This window comes from Lepidochelys olivacea, assembly GCF_965140295.1.
Source record: "Lepidochelys olivacea isolate rLepOli2 genome assembly, chromosome: 6".
In the NCBI taxonomy this organism is placed as follows: domain Eukaryota; kingdom Metazoa; phylum Chordata; order Testudines; family Cheloniidae; genus Lepidochelys; species Lepidochelys olivacea.
In genome coordinates this window covers 69439875-69459599 of record NC_140416.1, presented here as the reverse complement: position 1 = coordinate 69459599, position 19725 = coordinate 69439875, and the positions used below count along the sequence as shown (strand labels likewise).

The following is a 19725-nucleotide window of genomic DNA, read 5'->3' as shown; positions in this document are numbered from 1 at the left end:
TTCTGGTCAGGAACACCTCTTCCTTTGCTCTAGTGTTGTCTATCAAGTTAAGGTCAAAGGCTCCAATAATCAGAGGATAAAAGAAGCATTTCAAATCGCACTGTAAATCACACTCTCTCACTAGTTCCTCTATTACTAGAATATGCTAAAGGGAGTTTAAAGAGGATAAAACTTTTACAGAGATAATGACCCCAATTCTCCAGTGTGCCATGGCTCCAGCACCACAAAGCTGGCAGATCCAAGCACGGGAGGATTCCCTCAACCCAGGGAATGCTTCGCTGCTGGCATGGCCCTTTGGGGCTATTGGGAATGGGCATATATTATAGCAGTGGTAAGGTTGCTCTATTTCATGCTGAGACTGGATCTTTGAATGGTGTCGTTATCATGCAGTCCTACAGAAACAGTATGCCAAAGTGCATGCTTGTCCCACTTCCTTTCATTAAGTCTCGCTGTTTCCAAATGAATGACTCACAGGGCTGAATGATTTATCGAGAGAGAAATGCAATAGCATTAACACATGTTATCATGTAATAATGTAAAGATTATTGCTTCCAATAATATTAACTGCACTGCTTGCACAAGTTAACGTGTATCAAATCAGCAAATCAGTGCATAAATCCCAATTCATTGCTGTACTGACCAGGAAAAGAGTTGCGGACAAGCATGCAAAAGTCCTGGAAACAGCCATTGTAGAACTGGCATTAGGGTTATTTGCTAAGCCTGTCCCAGTCCCTGGTGTAGGGGCTGTGTCAGGGCAAAGAGGGGGCACAACCAGAGTGACCTGAACTATGCTATTCTCTGCTTTCCAGCTTCCAGAGGCTGAGGAGATTGCTAGAATTTACACTGGGGACCAGGCAGAGCCTTGAACAATCGTAGAATATAGGGCATGCAAAGGTCACTTTCCACACATCCCCCCACAACGTCACTTTCCACACACACACACCCCACTCTCTTCCTGCCCCACGTGCAGAAATGAGTAACTAGGAATATTGCCCCCTGATATTTGGTTTTGTTCACCTTACGCTAGAAAGCTTTGTCTTACCCAAGAGCAGCAGTAGCAGCAAATGGACACCAGGTCTCAGACAATCTAAGGGTCACATCCTCCCATCTGCAGTCAAAACATGCAGAAAGGCTTAAGGTCAGGACTAACGTACCTCAAAACTAAGCTGTGTAATTGAACATGTGTATTATGCCCGTCATCTGCAATTACAGCTAGAAATAACTACTGAGGCAGTCAGAAATCTGAATATACTGTAGGGAAGAGGCTACGTACTGCTCTGTTACACACACTGCATGGCAGCATGTGTGCCAAAGGGTAAACTGCATACAAACCTCCTTGAGCCCCTAGCAAGCTGAGATAAACGCCACAAACCTCCTGTGTAGCGTATGTACTGAAGGAGCGTCTCTTCCCTGATTCCTCCCACACTGTACTTCTTCAGACTGCACCGCCTGCTGGAGAATTTGCTGATCTTTTGTTGTAATAAATTGATACAGAAGCATAGTGAATAGGAGGTTTTAGCTTGCGCAAAGCATTTTGAGGCAGGTTTTGAAACAAATTGCTGTACTTTTTGGTAGGCAAGCCAATCAAACAGGTGTCCTTACAGTATGAGGAACATTTAAGGAAACTATGTTTATTTACCCTTAAAATAAATTAAAAGTTTTCAAAATTGTGACTGTATGCTTCCAAAAGGGCCCTAAATGTGGAGTTATCATGGCTTCATTGGAGAATCTTGATGGAGTTCTTTAGAAAACTTTATGGAATGTCCACAGGAGTTCTCTAGATTACTTTGCAGTAATAGGTGGGAGAAATGGCTCATTTCTCTGCATAATTTCTACAGGTGAGTATTAGAGAGCCCTTACAGATTTTCTGTCTATACATTTTATGAGGGGTCAACCCAAGTCTAAATTGGTCCCACAAAATCTGTCTGTAGAACCACTAGCTTCCAAAAGATACAGCAGAAATGAAAAACAGTCACTAGGAAAAAGAAGACATTTAAAAAAAATAATCTAGGAAACTGATCATAGAGTACTCTCCTTCCATTTCCTAGGGTTTTTTTTTCCACTGCAATTTATCTAAAATGGTGTGTGAACACCAGCATAATTCTCTTTGAGATTCTTTTTTCCTCCACCAATAGGAGAAATCCATGGAGCCAGCACTATTCTGTTTGAGAGAGGGAAAATGGTGCACTGATGGCATGAGGTTCCTTAAAGTGACATTCCATCTCTCTTCTAGTCTGTGGAAGGGTCTTCTATAAACAGAATAAATTGGATGAAGTCTGAGATAATGAAGACAAGCTAGTTGTGTCAGAATTGCCAGTCATGAAGTCACTCATGCTCCTGAAATACCTGCTGCTAAGCCGGAGTGGAAGACAAGGTGTTTCCTACAGACCAAACCTCTCAGCTACAGGTGATCCCCTAAAATCTCTTCTCTTCCACATTCTGAAGGACAGAGAAGAAAGTAGGAAGTTTCTGGTGAACTTCAGCAACCCATACAACTCCCTGGCTGGGAAGGATGGTCTTCTGAGTAGATTAAGTTTATTTCATGTGCGTAACTTTACTGTAGACCCTATTAATTGTTTGAAATGAGCTTCCAGAAGCAGAATAAGGATTAGGAGAAGCATCTCTCATAATCTGCTTTCCTGATTTTGTTCAGACAACTCAACTTTTTGAGTCTGAGCTATGGAGGTCTCAGCCATGGATGTCTCAAGCCATGATATCTCAGCTCCAGGTATCTTTCCTTCTGGTTGGTCCTTAGACCCTTGTTTTCCTTCACTGCTGGCATTCAGGGCTTCTTCCTTCTTGATATTAGCCTCCAGAGGGAAGCAGATTTTCACACAGTTCCTTGCCAAATCTTGTACCTCCATGCTAAGGGTTTTCACTTTCTCCTCATACTCTGCCAAGGCCTCCTTCTGGAGCTGCAAATAGGGAAAAAAATCAGTCACTTAGTAAATGAGAGGCGTGTGTCCTGGTGTCACTCTCAGAACACAGGAGAAGCAATGTAAAGTTCATTCCAAACTGGGTTTTTATAGAATTCTTAATTTGAAAAGTGAATTTAGTGCTGGTGAAAGGACTGGGTTTTAGCAGTGGAGGCTGAAATTCTTTACCCACAGAACACATACATCAAGGCAGTGACCGTGTAAACTTCTCATCAGAACCCCACCATGTCTCAATCCTGTTTTGGGAGGCTCATCTCATGAGGGGAGAGGGCAATTTATTGTCCATAGCTGAGGCAACCTTGGCTTCTCTGGTGAGGACTGTAATAGGGGTGCCAGTTAATTGTATTTTTTATATTTGTACCATAGTCTGTTGAAGATTGAACTGTGATCACTAACTCATTTCACATAGGCCATCAAGAAGCATTCCAGATGGTAACAATTTTTGGTCTCTATCAACTTGTATAGGTTGGAGTTGATGCAGTGACCTAGAGATGAGCTCCATGTTCTCCAAATCATACCATTTCTGTGTAACTTGTATGGGATGTGTCTGAAGTGGGAACTAATCATATGCGATATGTGTACGTGGAATTGCGACTATATAGGGTGGTGTTATCAGAAGAGAGTTCATAAAGAGGACTGGCTCTCACATTAAGTCCTGGATTTACTGTACTGAGTAACCACATTAAATCCTGGATTCTTCTTTGCCTTTACCTGGCTTTCTTTCTCCTTGATCTTTTCTAAACAATCTGCCTGCTTCTCTTCCAGTTTCTCTTGGTACTTGGCCATCTTTTCTGTCACCTTCAAGGAATAAAAAAAACAAATTTAAGTTTTAAAAGAGACATTTTTCAACAGAGCTGTATAAACATTGCAGAGAAAGTTCTGTATGGCCAAAGCTGTATGTAACATGCTTATAAAGTGCGTGTCACATCCCCCTCTAGCCCTACTATTTCTGCCAGCTAATGGAGTTACTCCTTTAGTGTTCAAGGTGCTGTGTTCAAAAGCTGGTGATTACCTATAGTGATGGGGAGATCATTGCATGAACACACAATGTATACCATGGCTGCATCTGCTCATCACAACAGTGGCTCCTCCACGTACTGTAGAAACTGTGCTCAGTAGGGCCCCATGTTTGCAAAGATTTTCATACATGCTTAACTTTAAGCACATGAATAATCGCAGTGATAGTGGGACATAAAGCCATGTCGCTGAATAGCCACGCTAGAAAATTCTTTCCCTGCAGCAGCCTGCTAGGTGGATTTGCAGAAACCTGGAGAAATCTCTTTTATCTCCAGCTGGCAGGACCTACAATCCTTAGCAAGATTGTAGCTGTCTTCACACTATCACAGAAAGCATAGTCACTAAAGATTTGGATCTGCATATATCTTGAGGATCCAGTGCAGTAGGACTATATACCTAAGAGAACTCAATGTTTGCACAAAACAGTGAAGCGCACACAGTACATACACAAGACAACACCACCTGGGTGAGAACAAAGATGCTGCAGAAGGTTTCCATAGAGACACTTACCAGTTTGATCATCTGCACCACTTCCTGAATGTGTGAATGATTAATTTCTCTCTTTAATCTTTAAAAACACAACCACAGCAGCTATTATTAAAAATAAATCCTGTTTATCTATTATCTTTATCCAAGTCACCAGTTAGCCAAATGTCAGTAAAATTACCACAAATTCTCATGCTTAAGCTAGGGCTGCTCGTGTCCATACAGAAAGACCGAACTGCATTTATAACCAGGAAGGATATTACATTGTATATAAATGTGCTAATGGAAGTACCAATTTGAGGCACGGGCAAATAAAAAAACATAGAAAATTATTGTAACATGTACAGCAGGGGTAGACAACCTATGGCACGCATGCCGAAGGCGGCACGGGAGCTGATTTTCAGTGGCACTCACACTGCCCGGGTCCTGGCCACCGGTGCAGAGGGCTCGGCATTTTAATTTAATTTTAAATGAACCTTCTTAAACATTTTAAAAACCTTATTTACTTTACATACAACAATAGTTTAGTTAGATATGATAGACTTGTGGAAAGAGACCTTCTAGAAACGTTAAAATGTATTACTTTGGCACGCGAAACCTTAAATTAGAGTGAATAAATGAAGACTCGGCACACCACTTCTGAAAGGTTGCCGACCCCTGATATACAGTACAAAGGAAGGTGGCATATAACATTATATGTTCCAAGCTAATAAGCATCCAAAGTACCTTACTAAGGTTACGAGTCTCAAAAGTTGTATTTGGATCTTAACTGAGGCTAATAATAGATGCTCATAAATAGTCTCTAAAGAGAGGCTTTATGGAGGAGCTTCTTTTTAGCTTAATCTGAGATCCATCTCCACCAAGGTGTAGTGTAGGTAAGGAGTGTTAGGAAAAGGCTGCATTCCCAGCCTTCATCTGAAAAATTGAAATGGCTGGAAGATATTGAGGCTTCTTTGCTACCTTAATGAGTAAGAGACTAAGATAAACAAGAGAGCAGAGCCTCTAGGATAGTGGAAAACACCAAAACGAAGGTACCGACCATACCAACTTGTGGTAAGTCCCACAGGGAGATTCTTCTCCATGCAAGCACACTGATCTAGCCTTAAGAACTACAGCAGAACGCCTTCATCCATTTGTAATGACCTCAGGGGGTTTTCATACGGACTCTTTGGGTCTGATTCTGAGAGATGTTGAGCACTCACAGCTCCTGCTAACTTCAAAGGGAATTGCAGGTGGTCAGCTCCTTTCAGGATCAAACCATTTAAGGTTGTACTACGTGGAGCTGATCTTCCCCTATAACACTATGTGTATGGAAGGCACTGCAGAGCAGTGCCCTTACTACTGTGTCTAGAAATTTGGCCTCTCAGAGCATATGTGCCTGTTTACCAGATGGTGATGGCAACAGGGGGAGGGATGGAAATCCAGCCCACAGGAAGACAGACCAAAGCTGGAGCAATACCATCCTTTGAGGGTACCTGAAATTAGGCTGATAAGGGAGTGAGGTATATGGGTTTGCCTTCCATGTCCAATTTGGTGACGGTTACTAACTGCCTAGTGGTGATGAAGACCACAGTGCAATGGAGTTCCCTGCCGTTCTCTGTTCTGTGCAGACCAAGCCCTAGGCTGTCCAACCAGTACCTCTCCTGAGCAGTCTTGTCAATGGTACTCTTGGTCATGGCTTGGATTCGGTCCAGTCTCTTTGCCTCCAGCTTCTTCTTTATCTCTTTAGTATCACTGCAGAGATGAAGATGTCATGAATGACAGGACCAACAACCCTCAGACACTATATATGAACAACTGGTTTCTTTAAACACCTGTCTTGGAGAGCTTTTCATACAAGAATGGCAAACCTGGTAGCAAGGGAAAATTTCAGAAGAGATCTAAAATAAGACCCTTTGTTTACTGGATTTAAAATGTTCCTTACCTGAGGTGAGTGATCCTAGGAGCTAGGACAAAATACACATGGACATTATACTTGGGTTACATCATGCAAATCCATTCTGAACACTCTTAACACTTTGCTACACTTGTCTCCGCTAGACTATTGATAAGAGACACAGAAAGTACTCATAACCCTAAGTAAAAAGAAGCAGGAAGGCTTTGTATGATTACATGGGAAAGTTAAAAGAGGATATTTGAGCCAAACCAGTGTTCATGAAAAAACAGAAATCCAGCCCATATGAAGTTAATAGAAAGGAGTGCAACCTATAGCAGATAACATATGAAATGGAAATTAGGAAGCCTTAGGGAATTTAAGAGCAAATAGCAAAGACAAAAACAAATAACAGGAAATTCTTTAAGTATATCAGAAATAGGAAACATGCACGTGAATCGATGGGTCTAGCAGGCCCACTAGGGAATAAATTGCTAAAAAAGCAGAAATTCTCCAGGTCAGGATGGTATTTGTCCAAGAGGGACAAAGGACCTTTAAAATGAATGAAATGGCTGAGCTAGTCACAAAAAGATGCAATTTCCCATTAAACTCAGCTACTATATTGGAGGTCTTGAGGATAACAAATAGCATGCCCATCTTTTAAAAAAGAACGGGGGTGATGTTGGGAATTAGAGGCCAGTGAGCATTACTTTAGTTCTAGGAAAATTAATTGGAAAGTTTAATTAAAAGCAGAAATATAAAACATCTAGATGTACATGGCTACTGCATAGGAAAACTGTTCTCTAATTTACTAGAATTCTTTTAGTATGTCAGAAAAATAGTGGATAAAGGAGAACTGGTTGATATTATTTGAACTTTCAAAAAGCTTTAACAAAGTCACTCAAAAAGACTATTAAAGAAACGGTGTAGTTATAGGGTGAGAGGCAACTGAATTAGAAACTAACTAAGAGATAGAAAATAACAAGAATAAACAGTTAATGTTCAACATGGCAAAAGATTAAGAATTGGGTGCCCCAATGTTCTGTACTAGAATGAATGTTGTTTAATATATTTATTAATGATCTGGAAAATATGTTGAATAGTTAGTTGGCAACATTTGCACATGACACAAAATGATGTATTAGTCAAAATTAAAAAAGACTAAAGAACTTCAGAGAGCAAATACAGTTTAGTGTTGAAAAACGTGAGATAATGCACAGTGGAAGTAATCATTTGAATTACTCGTACACATTATTGGGTTCTAATTTAACCATAACCACTCAGGAAAAAGATCTGGATATCTTTCTGTGAAACGTAAAGGCAGTAAATTTAAACCCAATAAATAAAAACACTTTTTACACAGCATGTAATTATCAACCTATGAAATTCATTTCTACAAGATACTATCCTAGCTAAGAACTTAGTAGGAGTCAGACATTTATATTGACAATGAAAATATTGTCAATTACACTAAACAGGATAAAATATAAGGTCTATAAATCTTCATGTTTCAGGACATAAGCCTGCCTGGGGTAGGAAGAAATTTCCCCTCAGAGCATCTTACTCCATAAATTCATAGATCTCAAGGCCAGAAGGGACCATTGTGATCATCTAGTCAGATGTCATGTATAACACAGGCCAGAGGACTTCCCAAAATAATTCATTCTGAAGTAAAGCAGATCTTTTTAATCTAGATTTAAAAATTGCCAATAATGGAGAATCCATCACAATCCTTGGCAAATTGTTCTAATGGTTAATTACCCTCACAGTTAAAAATTATAAATGTCCATTGTAGCATTTCCTGCATCTTCCTCTCATGCATTTGACACTGGACACTGTCAGAGAAAGAACACTCGACTAGGAGGTCACTGGTCTGGTCCGGTATGGCAATGCACATATGCCTAGATCCACAAACTGCAATCATCTTACAAACAATTTTACCTGCTGTACAATATTCCAAGCTGCTATCCATATAAAATAGGGTGTTGGCCAGCTAGATCAGCTCTAACTTCATTGCTACTGTGCTCTGAGGTGCAACATAGAGCGCCATTCTGGAAGTCAGGGGACCAGAGTTGTCCTCTCATCTCTGCCACTGACTCATAGCACGACCTTGGGTAAGTCACACAGTTCGCCTATTTGTATGATAGAGAGTGATGCTTACCCAGCTCAGTGCAGCACGTTGTGATCTACCAATGAAGTGCTATACTAGTATTACTTTGTTATTCAAATGATCAGAATTTACCTTTCTGACGATTCTTTCAGTGCCTTCAGCTCAGCTGCCTGCTTCTCCCTTGCTACTTCTATTAGTCTGGCAATTTGCTGTTGAAGGGATCCAAAAAAACAACAACAAAAAAAACAACCCAAACAAGAGTACACAGTCAGGATCTAACTGATTCAGGTTTCTCTCTCCTGCCATTGACCTCATCCTCCATTTACTTACAACAGTCAATTAATCTACATGGGTTTGGAAATATGACACTGTGTCTGCAAATTGTGATTTGTGTATGTGGGCCAAGCTGTGTTGGTAGATTGCATCAGGTCACCATTGGTGGAGCTGTCCCTTTGGGTCATAGCATATATTTGTAGGGTATACCATGTGTGTATGTTCCTACCCTTTAGTTTGTGTGGGCAGATACAAGTGCCTCGGTTACACTGGGGCTTTGGGTTGCACTGTACTGGTGGGCAGTCACTGAGCTGGGTGACTCCTTGGCTATCACTAGATTTGGGCAGTGACCTATCTTCAGGTATTGTCTCTCTGGCTGTCACTCTCCCTGTGAGTGGTGATGCATCTGAGGGCACTGTGTCTACCAAAGGCATTCAGTGGGATATGTTGTGTCTGATGGCACCATGTATATAGACCTGATCTTCGTTCCACTGAAGTCAGATGCAGAAAATATGCTGATTCCAACAGGAACAAGATCAGGCCCCGTGAGTAGCTCTCAGCCTGGGGGACATGCTGTGTGTGGGCATTGCATCTATATGCATTGCTTTGATTATGGCTGGCATGAAATCTGCTGGAGCGGCTTTAGTCCAACATGTCATCTGCAAGGATACAGCAATGTTGGTGACTAGGGCTGTGTTGGTGGGCATTCCTGTGCCTGGCTGCATCTGCAATGCTCTAATGGTAGCAGTCAGTGAAGGTGTAACCTGGCTGGTGACACTTTCTGTGGGTCACCCCCAGTCTGTGAGTGCCCAGGTGGAGTACACATGCAGTCCATACCTCTGTGGCATGCTGCTTTTTCTTTTTCCGAATCCCATCATACTGCTCTTCCCACAGTTGCATCAGGTGCATTTCCAGCTTCTCCTTCAGCTCCAAGACTCGGCTGTCAGCATTCTCTGCCATCTCTGCTGGATTCCCTCCTGCAATGACCTCCTCTACAGTCAAACTGCTGTTAACAGGAGGAATACAGGAGGAATGCTTACTGCAGCACAGAAGATAATCCATTCCACCTACTGCACCATATCAAAGCGTCCTTCCGTACACCTCTTAGAAAGGAATGTGCAGCTCCGTGCACAGCTATGGAAATATGTGATAGGCAACCCCCTTCATGCCTCTTTTTTGGAGGATGGGCATGAAGACAGGGAAGTGTGTGGCTCATGTGTGTTTCTCTGAGGGAAGCACTTAGCGCCGCTTGTGCGTGCAGGCAACAAGGCCTCCTGAGTGCTGTGCAGCACATCTGGAGATTTCTTATGCTGTATTTTACCTTTTCTTTTTCTGGGTTTTCCGAGGGCATGTGATCTTCTTCCTGCCACACTGGGTGACCAACTCGGAGAACAGGGCTGAATATCTCTGCAGCAGCTCTTCCCTGCGCTTGCTTCCCTTTCGTTCCAGCTCCTTCAGCTCCTTCTCCTGTTTCTTCAGCAGCTTCATAAAAAGCTTCATCTTCTGCAGCTCCTCAAGGCTGGCCGTTTGGAGCTCTAAAATACAGTATAAAAAGAGTCCTGTCTGTCTGTCTAACCCACCTACCTACCTCTCTCTCATGCAGACATTCTTGCCATACTCTAATTCCCTTTTGTTTCCGGCTGTTTTTCAGCACTGCCTCCAGCACCTCCTCCCTTTCATCGGGGTAACTGCAAGGTCAATAAGCAACAGGTTGATTCATGGTCTGGGTACATGCCCGTGGGAGCTGCCAGTTTTCTGTAGTTTGTTCTGATGGTCAACCTAATTGAGTTGGGACACATCGGGATGTCGTGAGGCACAAGACAAATTCACAAAATTAAGCGTCCCAAAAGCCAGGACAAATTTTAGTTGGAAAATATATGGATAGAGTCGCAAAGTTATTTTAGGGGGGGGTCCCAGTATTGCCACCCTTACTTCTGTGCTGACTTGAGAGCTGGGCAGGTAGAGGGCAACTGCTGAGACTTGTTGCAGCACAGCAACCCCCCTGTACAATAACCTTGCGGACCCCCCCCCAACTCCTTTTTGGGTCAGGACCCCAACAATTACACCACCGTGACATTTCAGATTGAAATAGCTGCAATCATGAAATTTACTATTTTTAACATTCTATGACCATGATATTGACCAAAATGGACCATGAATTTGGTAGGGCCCTAATTATGATCAGTATACTCTTGTCTGGGGAATAATGGCCTCTAGTTCTAATATATGACATCCCTTCCACGGTGTCAGGAAAGAGTTTTCTAGTGGCTTTTAGGGGAGATGAAGGATTATGGGGAAGGGTGCAAGGGAAATGTTACAGAGACTCCATTATCTTTGGGCAACAAGTCACTAGCAAGTCACTGGTATCTGTGGTTAAAAGGTTATTGGGGTGCTAAGGAAAATAATGGTTTGTGCTTGGGAATCTGTAAGAATGTACCGAACTTTAGTTCTAGTGAACATATGAAAGTGAGGAAATTCAGGGAGAAAGTGCAAACACAAATGTTTGAGTCAGGAAATTAGGCTTTTTGAACTATCACCTTCTAATGTAATGACTCAGATACTTGCTATATTAACAACTATCTTTATACAACCATAACTCCATCCTAACAATGTTTTTTTAAATTTATGAATATCCTTTATTTGTTGAGTAATATATTCATAACTGTGATGTGTGCAAATTTGCAGCAGATGGATGGCAGTTATTTGGCAATTGATCCCAGTGGGGTAGTTTGACTGAGGGCAGGTGGATTCATCCTTGTGCCCTGTTTGGTGGGTGGTATATTCCGGCATGTTGGATTTTTATTTTGATGTTAATGTTGTGTAATGGTTTTATCACACAGCATTATGATGCAGACAAATAGGCAAATAATAAATTATTTAAATCAACAGATGGAGGGCTCAGTCCTCTGGGGGGCTTAAGCTGCCCCGTTGCCCTCTTTGTACTGCTTCTGACAGTGTAAAGGGGCCTTAAAGCCAGCAGATCTGGCCACTGTGGAATTCCTTTAACATAGGAGATTCTCTGGCTGGGTTACTGGCGATGCTGGCTCTCTGCTGCCTCCTACAGGAGGCCCTGGTACAGTGTGTGTGTTGAGGGCAAGCTGGGAGGCATTAGAACATGGCTAAAGTGCTGCTGTGCACATTCACAGCTGCTGCAATGTCCCCTTGGGGCCACAGGCAGCAGAGCACAAATTAGAGCAGTCCTGAAGCTACTCTAAATTATGCAGGATGGCTAAATGGGCCCCATTTGGCTCAGGATAGGGGAGTCACAAAGGTGGCTTAAAGCTATCTTTGTATCCCTTCTCCCTGAGCCCTTTAGAGTAATATCAGTGTAATTACCTGCAACTTCTTTTGCAACTTCTTTTATAGTTTCTTCCTTCTCCAGGATCATAGCTCCTAAAACCACAGAAGAGATTCTTGTTCATACCCTACCTCTGGGCTGAAAATGGAGCAGTGGAGAATGGAGAGCTGGGGCTTCGCTACATTCCCACTCTTGCTGAGGTGGTTACGCTGGTGTAAGGGATGCTGTGTATATATTCCTGCATCAAATACCCTTGCTGCCATTTTTGCTGTTTGGGGAGAAACATTATACCCAGAAGCTGCAACAAGTCTCAGAAGGAACTCAGGGATCAGCTCAGCTGACCAACAGAGTGTCTAACATTCATCAGCACTCAACAGATACAATGGAACAGAACTTCAGTAAGATCAGACTTGCCAGGTGTGGACTGCCTTCAACGTGGCTTCAATGGGATTTGAGGGACCCAGAATTTTGGAAGAGACAATCAGGACCTCACAAAATTAGGCTTAGAAAAATAAGATATAGGTAAGGAACAGTGAGATGTTATTGATGAGAACCAAGTCATCCACTAAATCCATCAAGCTACATTTCCTGCCTCCAAAGTTGGTGAGGATTTGGATAGCCTTGACCTCCCCTCATACCACTAGCATAATCAGGAGTAATCCAGTTGAAGTCAGTGGGCTTCTTAGACCAATGTGAAAATAGAGGAAAGGAGAGAATTAGCTTAGTGTGTATATATTTCTGAGAGAAAAAGATTCTACATCCTTGTATTGATTCGGTCATTGTGGGACTCATCATTTTAGATGACTGGGGTTGGGACCTATACATCCATGGCACATGGCACACAAATTCTGGTGCCATAGGCTTGAAGTTATAAAGAAATAGCTTTAATCTGGAGACCCTTCCCCAGGTCTGGATGTCTGACTGTAAGGAGGAAAGGGTATGAAGGCTGGTGCTCAATTTGTTAATTTACAGAAATTTCTTTAGCGCCTGCTGGTAATTTACAACATGAACTATCTCACCCTCAGTTATGTGTTTCTCTTTTAACCATATCTCTGCTCCTTTCCAAAATGTTATATTCTTGTGACTTTAGTGCTGGTGAAAGGTGCTGCATTGTCAATGTTGGGAAGTGACCTCCCCTATTTATCCACAGGACAGGAACAGTTCAGCGTAAGCAATGGCAATGTAATCTTCATCCATACTGCTGCACCTATTATGTCCCAACTCTGACCTGGAGCAACCACCTCTAGGGGTAAGAAGATAGTTCTGTTTCCATGCTCATTGAACCTTTGGTTTATCTACTGAGATTATCAACTGTGCTAATTGTGATGGTGATTTTTATAATGTTGTACCCTTGGAAATGGAGTGAAATCACCCACTCATTCACACACACACCTAAAGAGTAACTGGATGGTAACAACTTTTGTTCAGTATTGAACGAGGCCAGAATTTAAGCAAGTGACCTAGAGGTGAAAGGCTCCTGTCCCATTACTAATCTCTAGGGCTATCCAACACCCCCTTCTTTCACTGTTTGAGCAATGTACTTCTTCCTCCTCATTCTTTTAGTCCCACTCACATCTACAGCTTTACCTGCAGGTCCATTTGAAGAATGGAAACTAAAGGTCCTGGTGGAATTTGGTATCCCGTTGGTTTGAGCTGCTGTAAGCTTCTTCTGCATGTCAGGCTTCTAAAACAAAGATCAGACGTGAATCAACGCTATAGCAAAACAGACCCAAGAAATATATGTGGCGACTGATAGACCAATCAATATAAGCATAAATCCTAGCAAAGCCAGTGAGGGAAACAGTACAATGCTTTCCCATTTGAGACAATGGAGTCTCCCAAGAGCTTAACACCATTGTCTGCTTAATTTTGCAATCTGTGGGCATGACTTTCCAGACACCAGGCAGGCTCCCCTTTGGTGGTTTTTGTTATCTATACAGTCACTGAACCAGGAGTTATCCACAGCCTCAAGGAATTAGACAAGGCTTTCTGAAATAGACACTGAATCCCCACTTACCCTTCAAAGACTGAGCTACTGCTACACTGTCCTTGCTCCTGGCAGGGTGAGGAAGCATCAGGACAAGCACCCTGCATAATTTCAGACTGAACCCACAAAGCATGTTGCAGAATGTGTAGAAACACTCACCTCTGCAGAGCCTTGCTTGAGCTTCACTGATCTCTTGTCCTGATTATTAAAGAACTTAATGGGGTTGGAGAGAGCAACAGTCAGATCTGGAAACAAAGAGCAGATCCAGATTATCAGTGGACTCATCAGATTTCCCCTTTCCCTGCCACTCAGATTTTATTTCTGGGAATAGCCATTCTCCACACTAACTGCCTGAGGGATGTACTGCAGCCTGAATAAATCCCTTGCTCCCTTTCCTAGTATTAGAATGCGTTTCCATTCTCCCTGCCATCAGCCCTCTCTCGGATGGGTCCTCTCCCACCCCACTGTCTTTTCATCTCAACCTCATCTTGGTGAGAGCACACCCGACAAGTTACAGGGAGACACTGCCATTCTGCCTACTCTGTTCCTGGGAATGCTGTTTTCCCACTTGTCTCTCACTGTACCTCAGCCCTAACTAGAGCTGTGCAAAATGTTGGCAATGAGGTGAAAAACCATGTGACGTTCCCAAATATGATGCTCAGACTAAGGCTGATAAAAGGACCAATAAAAGCACCCTGACTGGGATAGGTGGTATTTTGAATTGAAACAACTGCTTAAGTAGTGACTGGTGGGATCTGTAGGCTGTGGCGGAACCAGAACGGCAGACAAATAGAAGGTGTGCTTGGAGAGACTGCCAGTCACACTCCTCTTCTGTGCTCTGTGTGCAATTCACCTCTAAACTGAGGAGAGCCCCACCATCACCTCACTGGGTGAGATTTCCAGCCTTACACACTAGGGTAATTTTCTCCTTGGTAAATAAAACCATCCCAACCCACAGACAGAGAGAGTAGCTCATCTTTTCTGGCCATTTCAGTATACCAGCAGTTTAGAGTCAGGGAAGGACATTCCACGTCAGGCACTCCAAGTACATTACCTGCCCAAGTGTCAGGGACATAGTCCTTCATCTCCAGGTACACAAAGAGGGAGGGCATAGTGAGTGGCATATTACTCTCACTGCGAAGGCAAACGTGGTGATAGCCTGATGACAGAAAACAGGAGAGAATGAGTGAAGGCATCCGCCCCCCCCAATGTCCCAACAGGAAACACAGCAGTCTGTGAGTGACGTGGAGGAGAAAGGGAAGGCACTCATATTCGGGCATTATGGGTTACACAAAGGTTCCATTGCAATGAGTTTGGAGGGTCTCTGCTGCTTGAATCCCTCAAACACAACACAAAGGAATGCAACAATGACTGATCTCCTGTGCTCAAGAGAGGACAACACGACATCTCCCCTCGTCCCCAGAGAGAGCACCACTGCACTTTGGACCGCAGTTTCTAGCACTACTACTCGCATCAGCACATGGGGTCACCTCCTTAACACCAACCCCTAGCATAGCTCAGGTTAAGATTGTACTGCACAGCAAACTGATCACAGGACAGCAAAGGACAGCAATGAAGGACACAGACAGAGCTTCCACAGAAAGGCCTGACTTTACCTGAATGCACAGCAATAACGGGAATGATACGTTGACCAATGAACTTTCCTCCTTCCTCCAAAGCCACAATTCTGAGAGAAGCCAACTCTGGCATCATAATCTGGAGAGAAAAACGTAAGAGCTCAAGCCCCAGGTGCCTTACTATGACTCCTAACAGGGTATTGGTGTCACTAATTAAAAATGTAAACCCAAGAAGAAAATCTTCCCCCCCACACGCTGCCCAGTAAGAGCTGCTTTGTGACCCCAAAGTTTACAAGAATGAGCTCCAGGTTGGGAATCAGGCATTTCTGAGGTTTAACCCTGGATTTGGGCTAGTCACTACACATGTCTGTGTTTCAGAACCATTATCTAAAATGGAGATAATACCCACATCACCTCATGAGCTGGTGAAAGCTTCCCCTGCTTTCCCAAGAGTGTTGTGAATGTGAACATGTAAAGCAGTATATAAGTGCTAAGCATTATTATTATGTTGCTGTTATGTCCCCTAGCCCCACACCTGGAATAGTAGCAACAAGCAAATCAGTTCTTCGATCCTATGATCTGACTCACATGAGCCTTTCTCACTATTCTACCATTTCTCCTTAAAACAGCGCCTCTCATTCTGTAATGCAACCTGTGACGAAGCGGGACTGTTCTTAATGTTTCCTCTGAATATTGTGGGGGTGCCTCAGTTTCCCCTATGCAGTTCTTAAGTATATAGGTGGTGGGATAAGGGTGTATGATCGCTGCAGAGCCCTAGAGGGCAGGTGTTGCAGGGGTCTGGACCCAGAGAATGGCCAACACCCTGTTTCCTGGCAGCTGATGGCCTGGCCCCTCCCCCCTGCAAGGTGAGAGCTAAAGGGTTGGAGAATGAAGGAATCAGGTGACCTCCTGGCCCAGGAAAGGGACAAAGCCCAGAGGAGGAGGGGCTGGAGAGAGTTTCAGTTTGGAGCTGGCTGGGGACGAGAAGTGAAGTGCAGACATGGTTGTCTGGCTCACTGCCCCCCAAAATGGACCCAGCTGAGGGGTCCTGTTCTCTGCACCTACAAGCTCTGTGTTAGACCATGTTCCTGTCGTCTAATAAACCTCTGTTTTACTGGCTGGCTGAGAGTCACGTCTGACTGCGGAGTTGGGGTGCAGGACCCTCTGGCTTCCCCAAGACCCCTCCTGGGCGGACTTGCTGGGGGAAGCGCACGGAGGGGCAGAGGATGCTGAATGCTCCGAGGTCAGACCCAGGAAGGTGGAAGCTGTGTGAGCTGTGTGTCCTGAAGATAGGCTGCTCACAGAAAGGAGACTTCCCCAGAGTCCTGACTAGCTTCATGGGGAGCAGTTCCAGAGCATTGCCCAGGGACTCCGTGACACAACCACATGGGTAAATTTACTCTCATCTTTTCTGCTTCCTCATGGCTGGAGATTCCCAAGGCTCATTTGATTAGCACATTCAGTTTGAAATGCTCAGAGAGGAGTGTTTTGGTCTCTGGGATGTCCAGAAAGGGTCCCCAATGATCCTTCACCAATAGAGGAACTTGTGGTTGTTCGAATCTCTGGCCCTTGGAATCCCCACAAAAGATCTTTATGGGTCTAAGGAGTCTTTCATGAGGCCCTGGAATCCCCAAGGAAAATGCCCATAGGCACTGAGCTCTTTAGGGGCCCTTTATCTGAGTTACCGTGAAGTGTTGTTACCTTTTCAAAAACAAAAGCCTCCTCCTTCCATACAGGGTTGAGGGAATTGGCACTTGATGTCAGCTTGGTTCTGTATTTACGTTTTGGGTCCCCTGGCAAACCAAACAGTTCCACTTCTACATACGACTTCACGCTGCGCTCCGAGAGGAACTGGCCAGAAAGGATCTAAGAACAAATAGAAACAAAACTAGTAACAGCTAGTAAAGTCCTCTCTTGCCCCGATGTTGGATCATATTAAAGAAGTTCTGTATTAAAATTACAAATGAGTTTGATTCCCCATAGTTTCAATTCCAGGGTATTACTAATTAAGAGGTCTCTTGGTTTTTGGTACTGTTTCTCTCCCTCTGTGTGTGAAACTTGCAAGCTGCTAATTGCGTTAGTACATTCTAAGACAGAGTCTGTTCTCAAAGCAATTCACACAGAGAGAGACTCAAAGCAATACTCTGTAACAACAGAAACAGCACCCAGAGACTCCCCGCCCTTTTGTTGTATTAACAATTGTGATTAAAATAGAGATAGAGGATGTATGTGGATGGATGCTTGGTGTGGATAATAACTGAATGATCAGGGAAGTGCCAGCCTAAGAATCCAAAAAGAAAAGGAGTACTTGTGGCACCTTAGAGACTAACCAATTTATTTGAGCATGAGCTTTCGTGAGCTACAGCTCATCGGCTGAAGAAGGCGTCAAGTGTAAACAACCAGAGGACCCCCAGAGGGCAGACTGGAATCCACCCAACAGCCTCAAGAATGGGAGAACCAAAGAACAGGATAACATCTGGCAGCATGGAGCCGTCAGGAATGTGCCATCTGCTGATTGATTCAGCAACAGCATGATGAAGCAATTCCCATAGACTGGCATAGGAAGAAATTCCTATAAAAATAGACTCTAGAAAGTGAGAACTTTGGGGTCTGATTCTGCAAACCAACTTCCAGGAGCATCCGATGAGCATCTGACAAGGCCCTGCTCCCTCCTCATGTCCAGGCCACCTGGCCAGTGGCTTGGCATGAGCAACTCTAAGGCTGGTAACTATAATAACAACCTTGCAGAACCTGTATGTGTGTGTATGAATGAATGTGTGAATAAATATGAGATTGAATGGAATGTTATAACTGTAACTAACTGCTTACTATGATTCTTTCTATATTCACAATAAATGTGGTATTTTGCCTTTTCCCCTTTAATAAGATCCTGCTGGTTTTTATTTTATTGGTATAACACCCAAGCCACTTCTTCTGTTGCCCATCTCCTCTCTTGACTTGGTCACTGCTGTCATCCAGCCCATTCATTCCCTATAACATGCCTGTCTCATTCCTCTTTCCCTTCCCCTGTGCTCCTTGCTTTAGTGTTTCCCCCGTCATCTTCCCTCCCCCTCACCAGAGCCAGGGATTATTCCATGTGGCAGATGCTAATTTTCTATTTTCATATGAATATGATTAATTTTAAACACTGAAAGGCCTGCGAGTTGCCATAGTAACACTCTCCGGCAGGAAGTTACGGGTTCATTTGCCATTCAGAGCCCTCCTGGGTGGTAAATAGAGGCGCTGTAGGTGCCAGTTATCTCCCTGCTGCGAGTGTGCAGCTCTGTCAGGAGAGAAACAGCACAGGGGCTTGTACTTGCCGTTATTGAGAGGGTGCTTGCTACCACCACATCAATGCAGTCCACAGAGAAAGGGTCGAACTGCTTGTCTGGACGCCGCATGAATTCGTGTTTCAGAAGGTAGCCGCTCTGGCCGTTGAACTCAAAGAGGGCCATATTCTGTTGCATGGGGACATCTGAGGGAGAGAGACAGCGGGACACAGAGACAGGAACTTTTGCGAGAGTGCAGCAGCAAGGTCTGTACGTATCAAGGAGCTGTAGTGACTGAACTTCTGTAGCCTGCACCTCACACCCCTCCTGCACCCCTGCCCCAGCCCGGAGCCCCTCCTGCACCCAAACTCCCTCCCAGACCCCTCACCCGCTCCTGCACCACAACCCCCTGCCCCAGCCCGGAGCCCCTCCTGCACCCAAACTCCCTCCCAGACCCCTCACCCGCTCCTGCACCCCTGCCCCAGCCCGGAGCCCCTCCTGCACCCAAACTCCCTCCCAGACCCCTCACACCCCTCCTGCACCCCTGCCCCAGCCCAGAGCCCCTCCTGCACCCAAACTCCCTCCCAGACCCCTCACACCCCTCCTGCACCCCTGCCCCAGCCCAGAGCCCCTCCTGCACCCAAACTCCCTCCCAGACCCCTCACCCCCTCCTGCACCCCAACCCCTTGCCCCAGCCCGGAGCCCTCTCCTGCACCCAACTCCCTCCCAAACCCCTCACTCCTTCTTGCACCCCAACACTCTGTCCCAGCCTGGAGCCCCCTCCTGCACCGAAACTCAACTCCAGAGCTTGCAGCCCGCACTCCTGCACCCCAACCTCCTGCCCCAGGTTCAGCCAATGCACACCCCGCAGTTGAGAATGTTACACTGATTTGTGACAA

General features: G+C 44.4%; 1 protein-coding gene across 1 annotated transcript in view; it reads right to left on the bottom strand.

Moving 5' to 3' along the window:
• Positions 1 to 1675: 1675 nt before the first annotated feature.
• Positions 1676 to 19725, bottom strand: part of PLCB2 (phospholipase C beta 2) — a gene marked incomplete at its 5' end in the record, with an annotated part of 64830 nt that continues 46780 nt past the window's right edge. Inside the window, 14 exons of the mRNA XM_084632350.1 lie at positions 1676 to 2915; positions 3648 to 3734; positions 4464 to 4521; positions 6078 to 6173; positions 8555 to 8631; positions 9533 to 9701; positions 10017 to 10230; positions 12032 to 12088; positions 13581 to 13677; positions 14140 to 14225; positions 15035 to 15139; positions 15597 to 15696; positions 17259 to 17423; positions 18878 to 19032. Coding sequence (XP_084488476.1) covers positions 2625 to 2915; positions 3648 to 3734; positions 4464 to 4521; positions 6078 to 6173; positions 8555 to 8631; positions 9533 to 9701; positions 10017 to 10230; positions 12032 to 12088; positions 13581 to 13677; positions 14140 to 14225; positions 15035 to 15139; positions 15597 to 15696; positions 17259 to 17423; positions 18878 to 19032 — 1757 coding nt within the window. The 3' untranslated portion in view covers positions 1676 to 2624. The remainder of the gene's footprint in view (positions 2916 to 3647; positions 3735 to 4463; positions 4522 to 6077; positions 6174 to 8554; positions 8632 to 9532; positions 9702 to 10016; positions 10231 to 12031; positions 12089 to 13580; positions 13678 to 14139; positions 14226 to 15034; positions 15140 to 15596; positions 15697 to 17258; positions 17424 to 18877; positions 19033 to 19725) is intronic.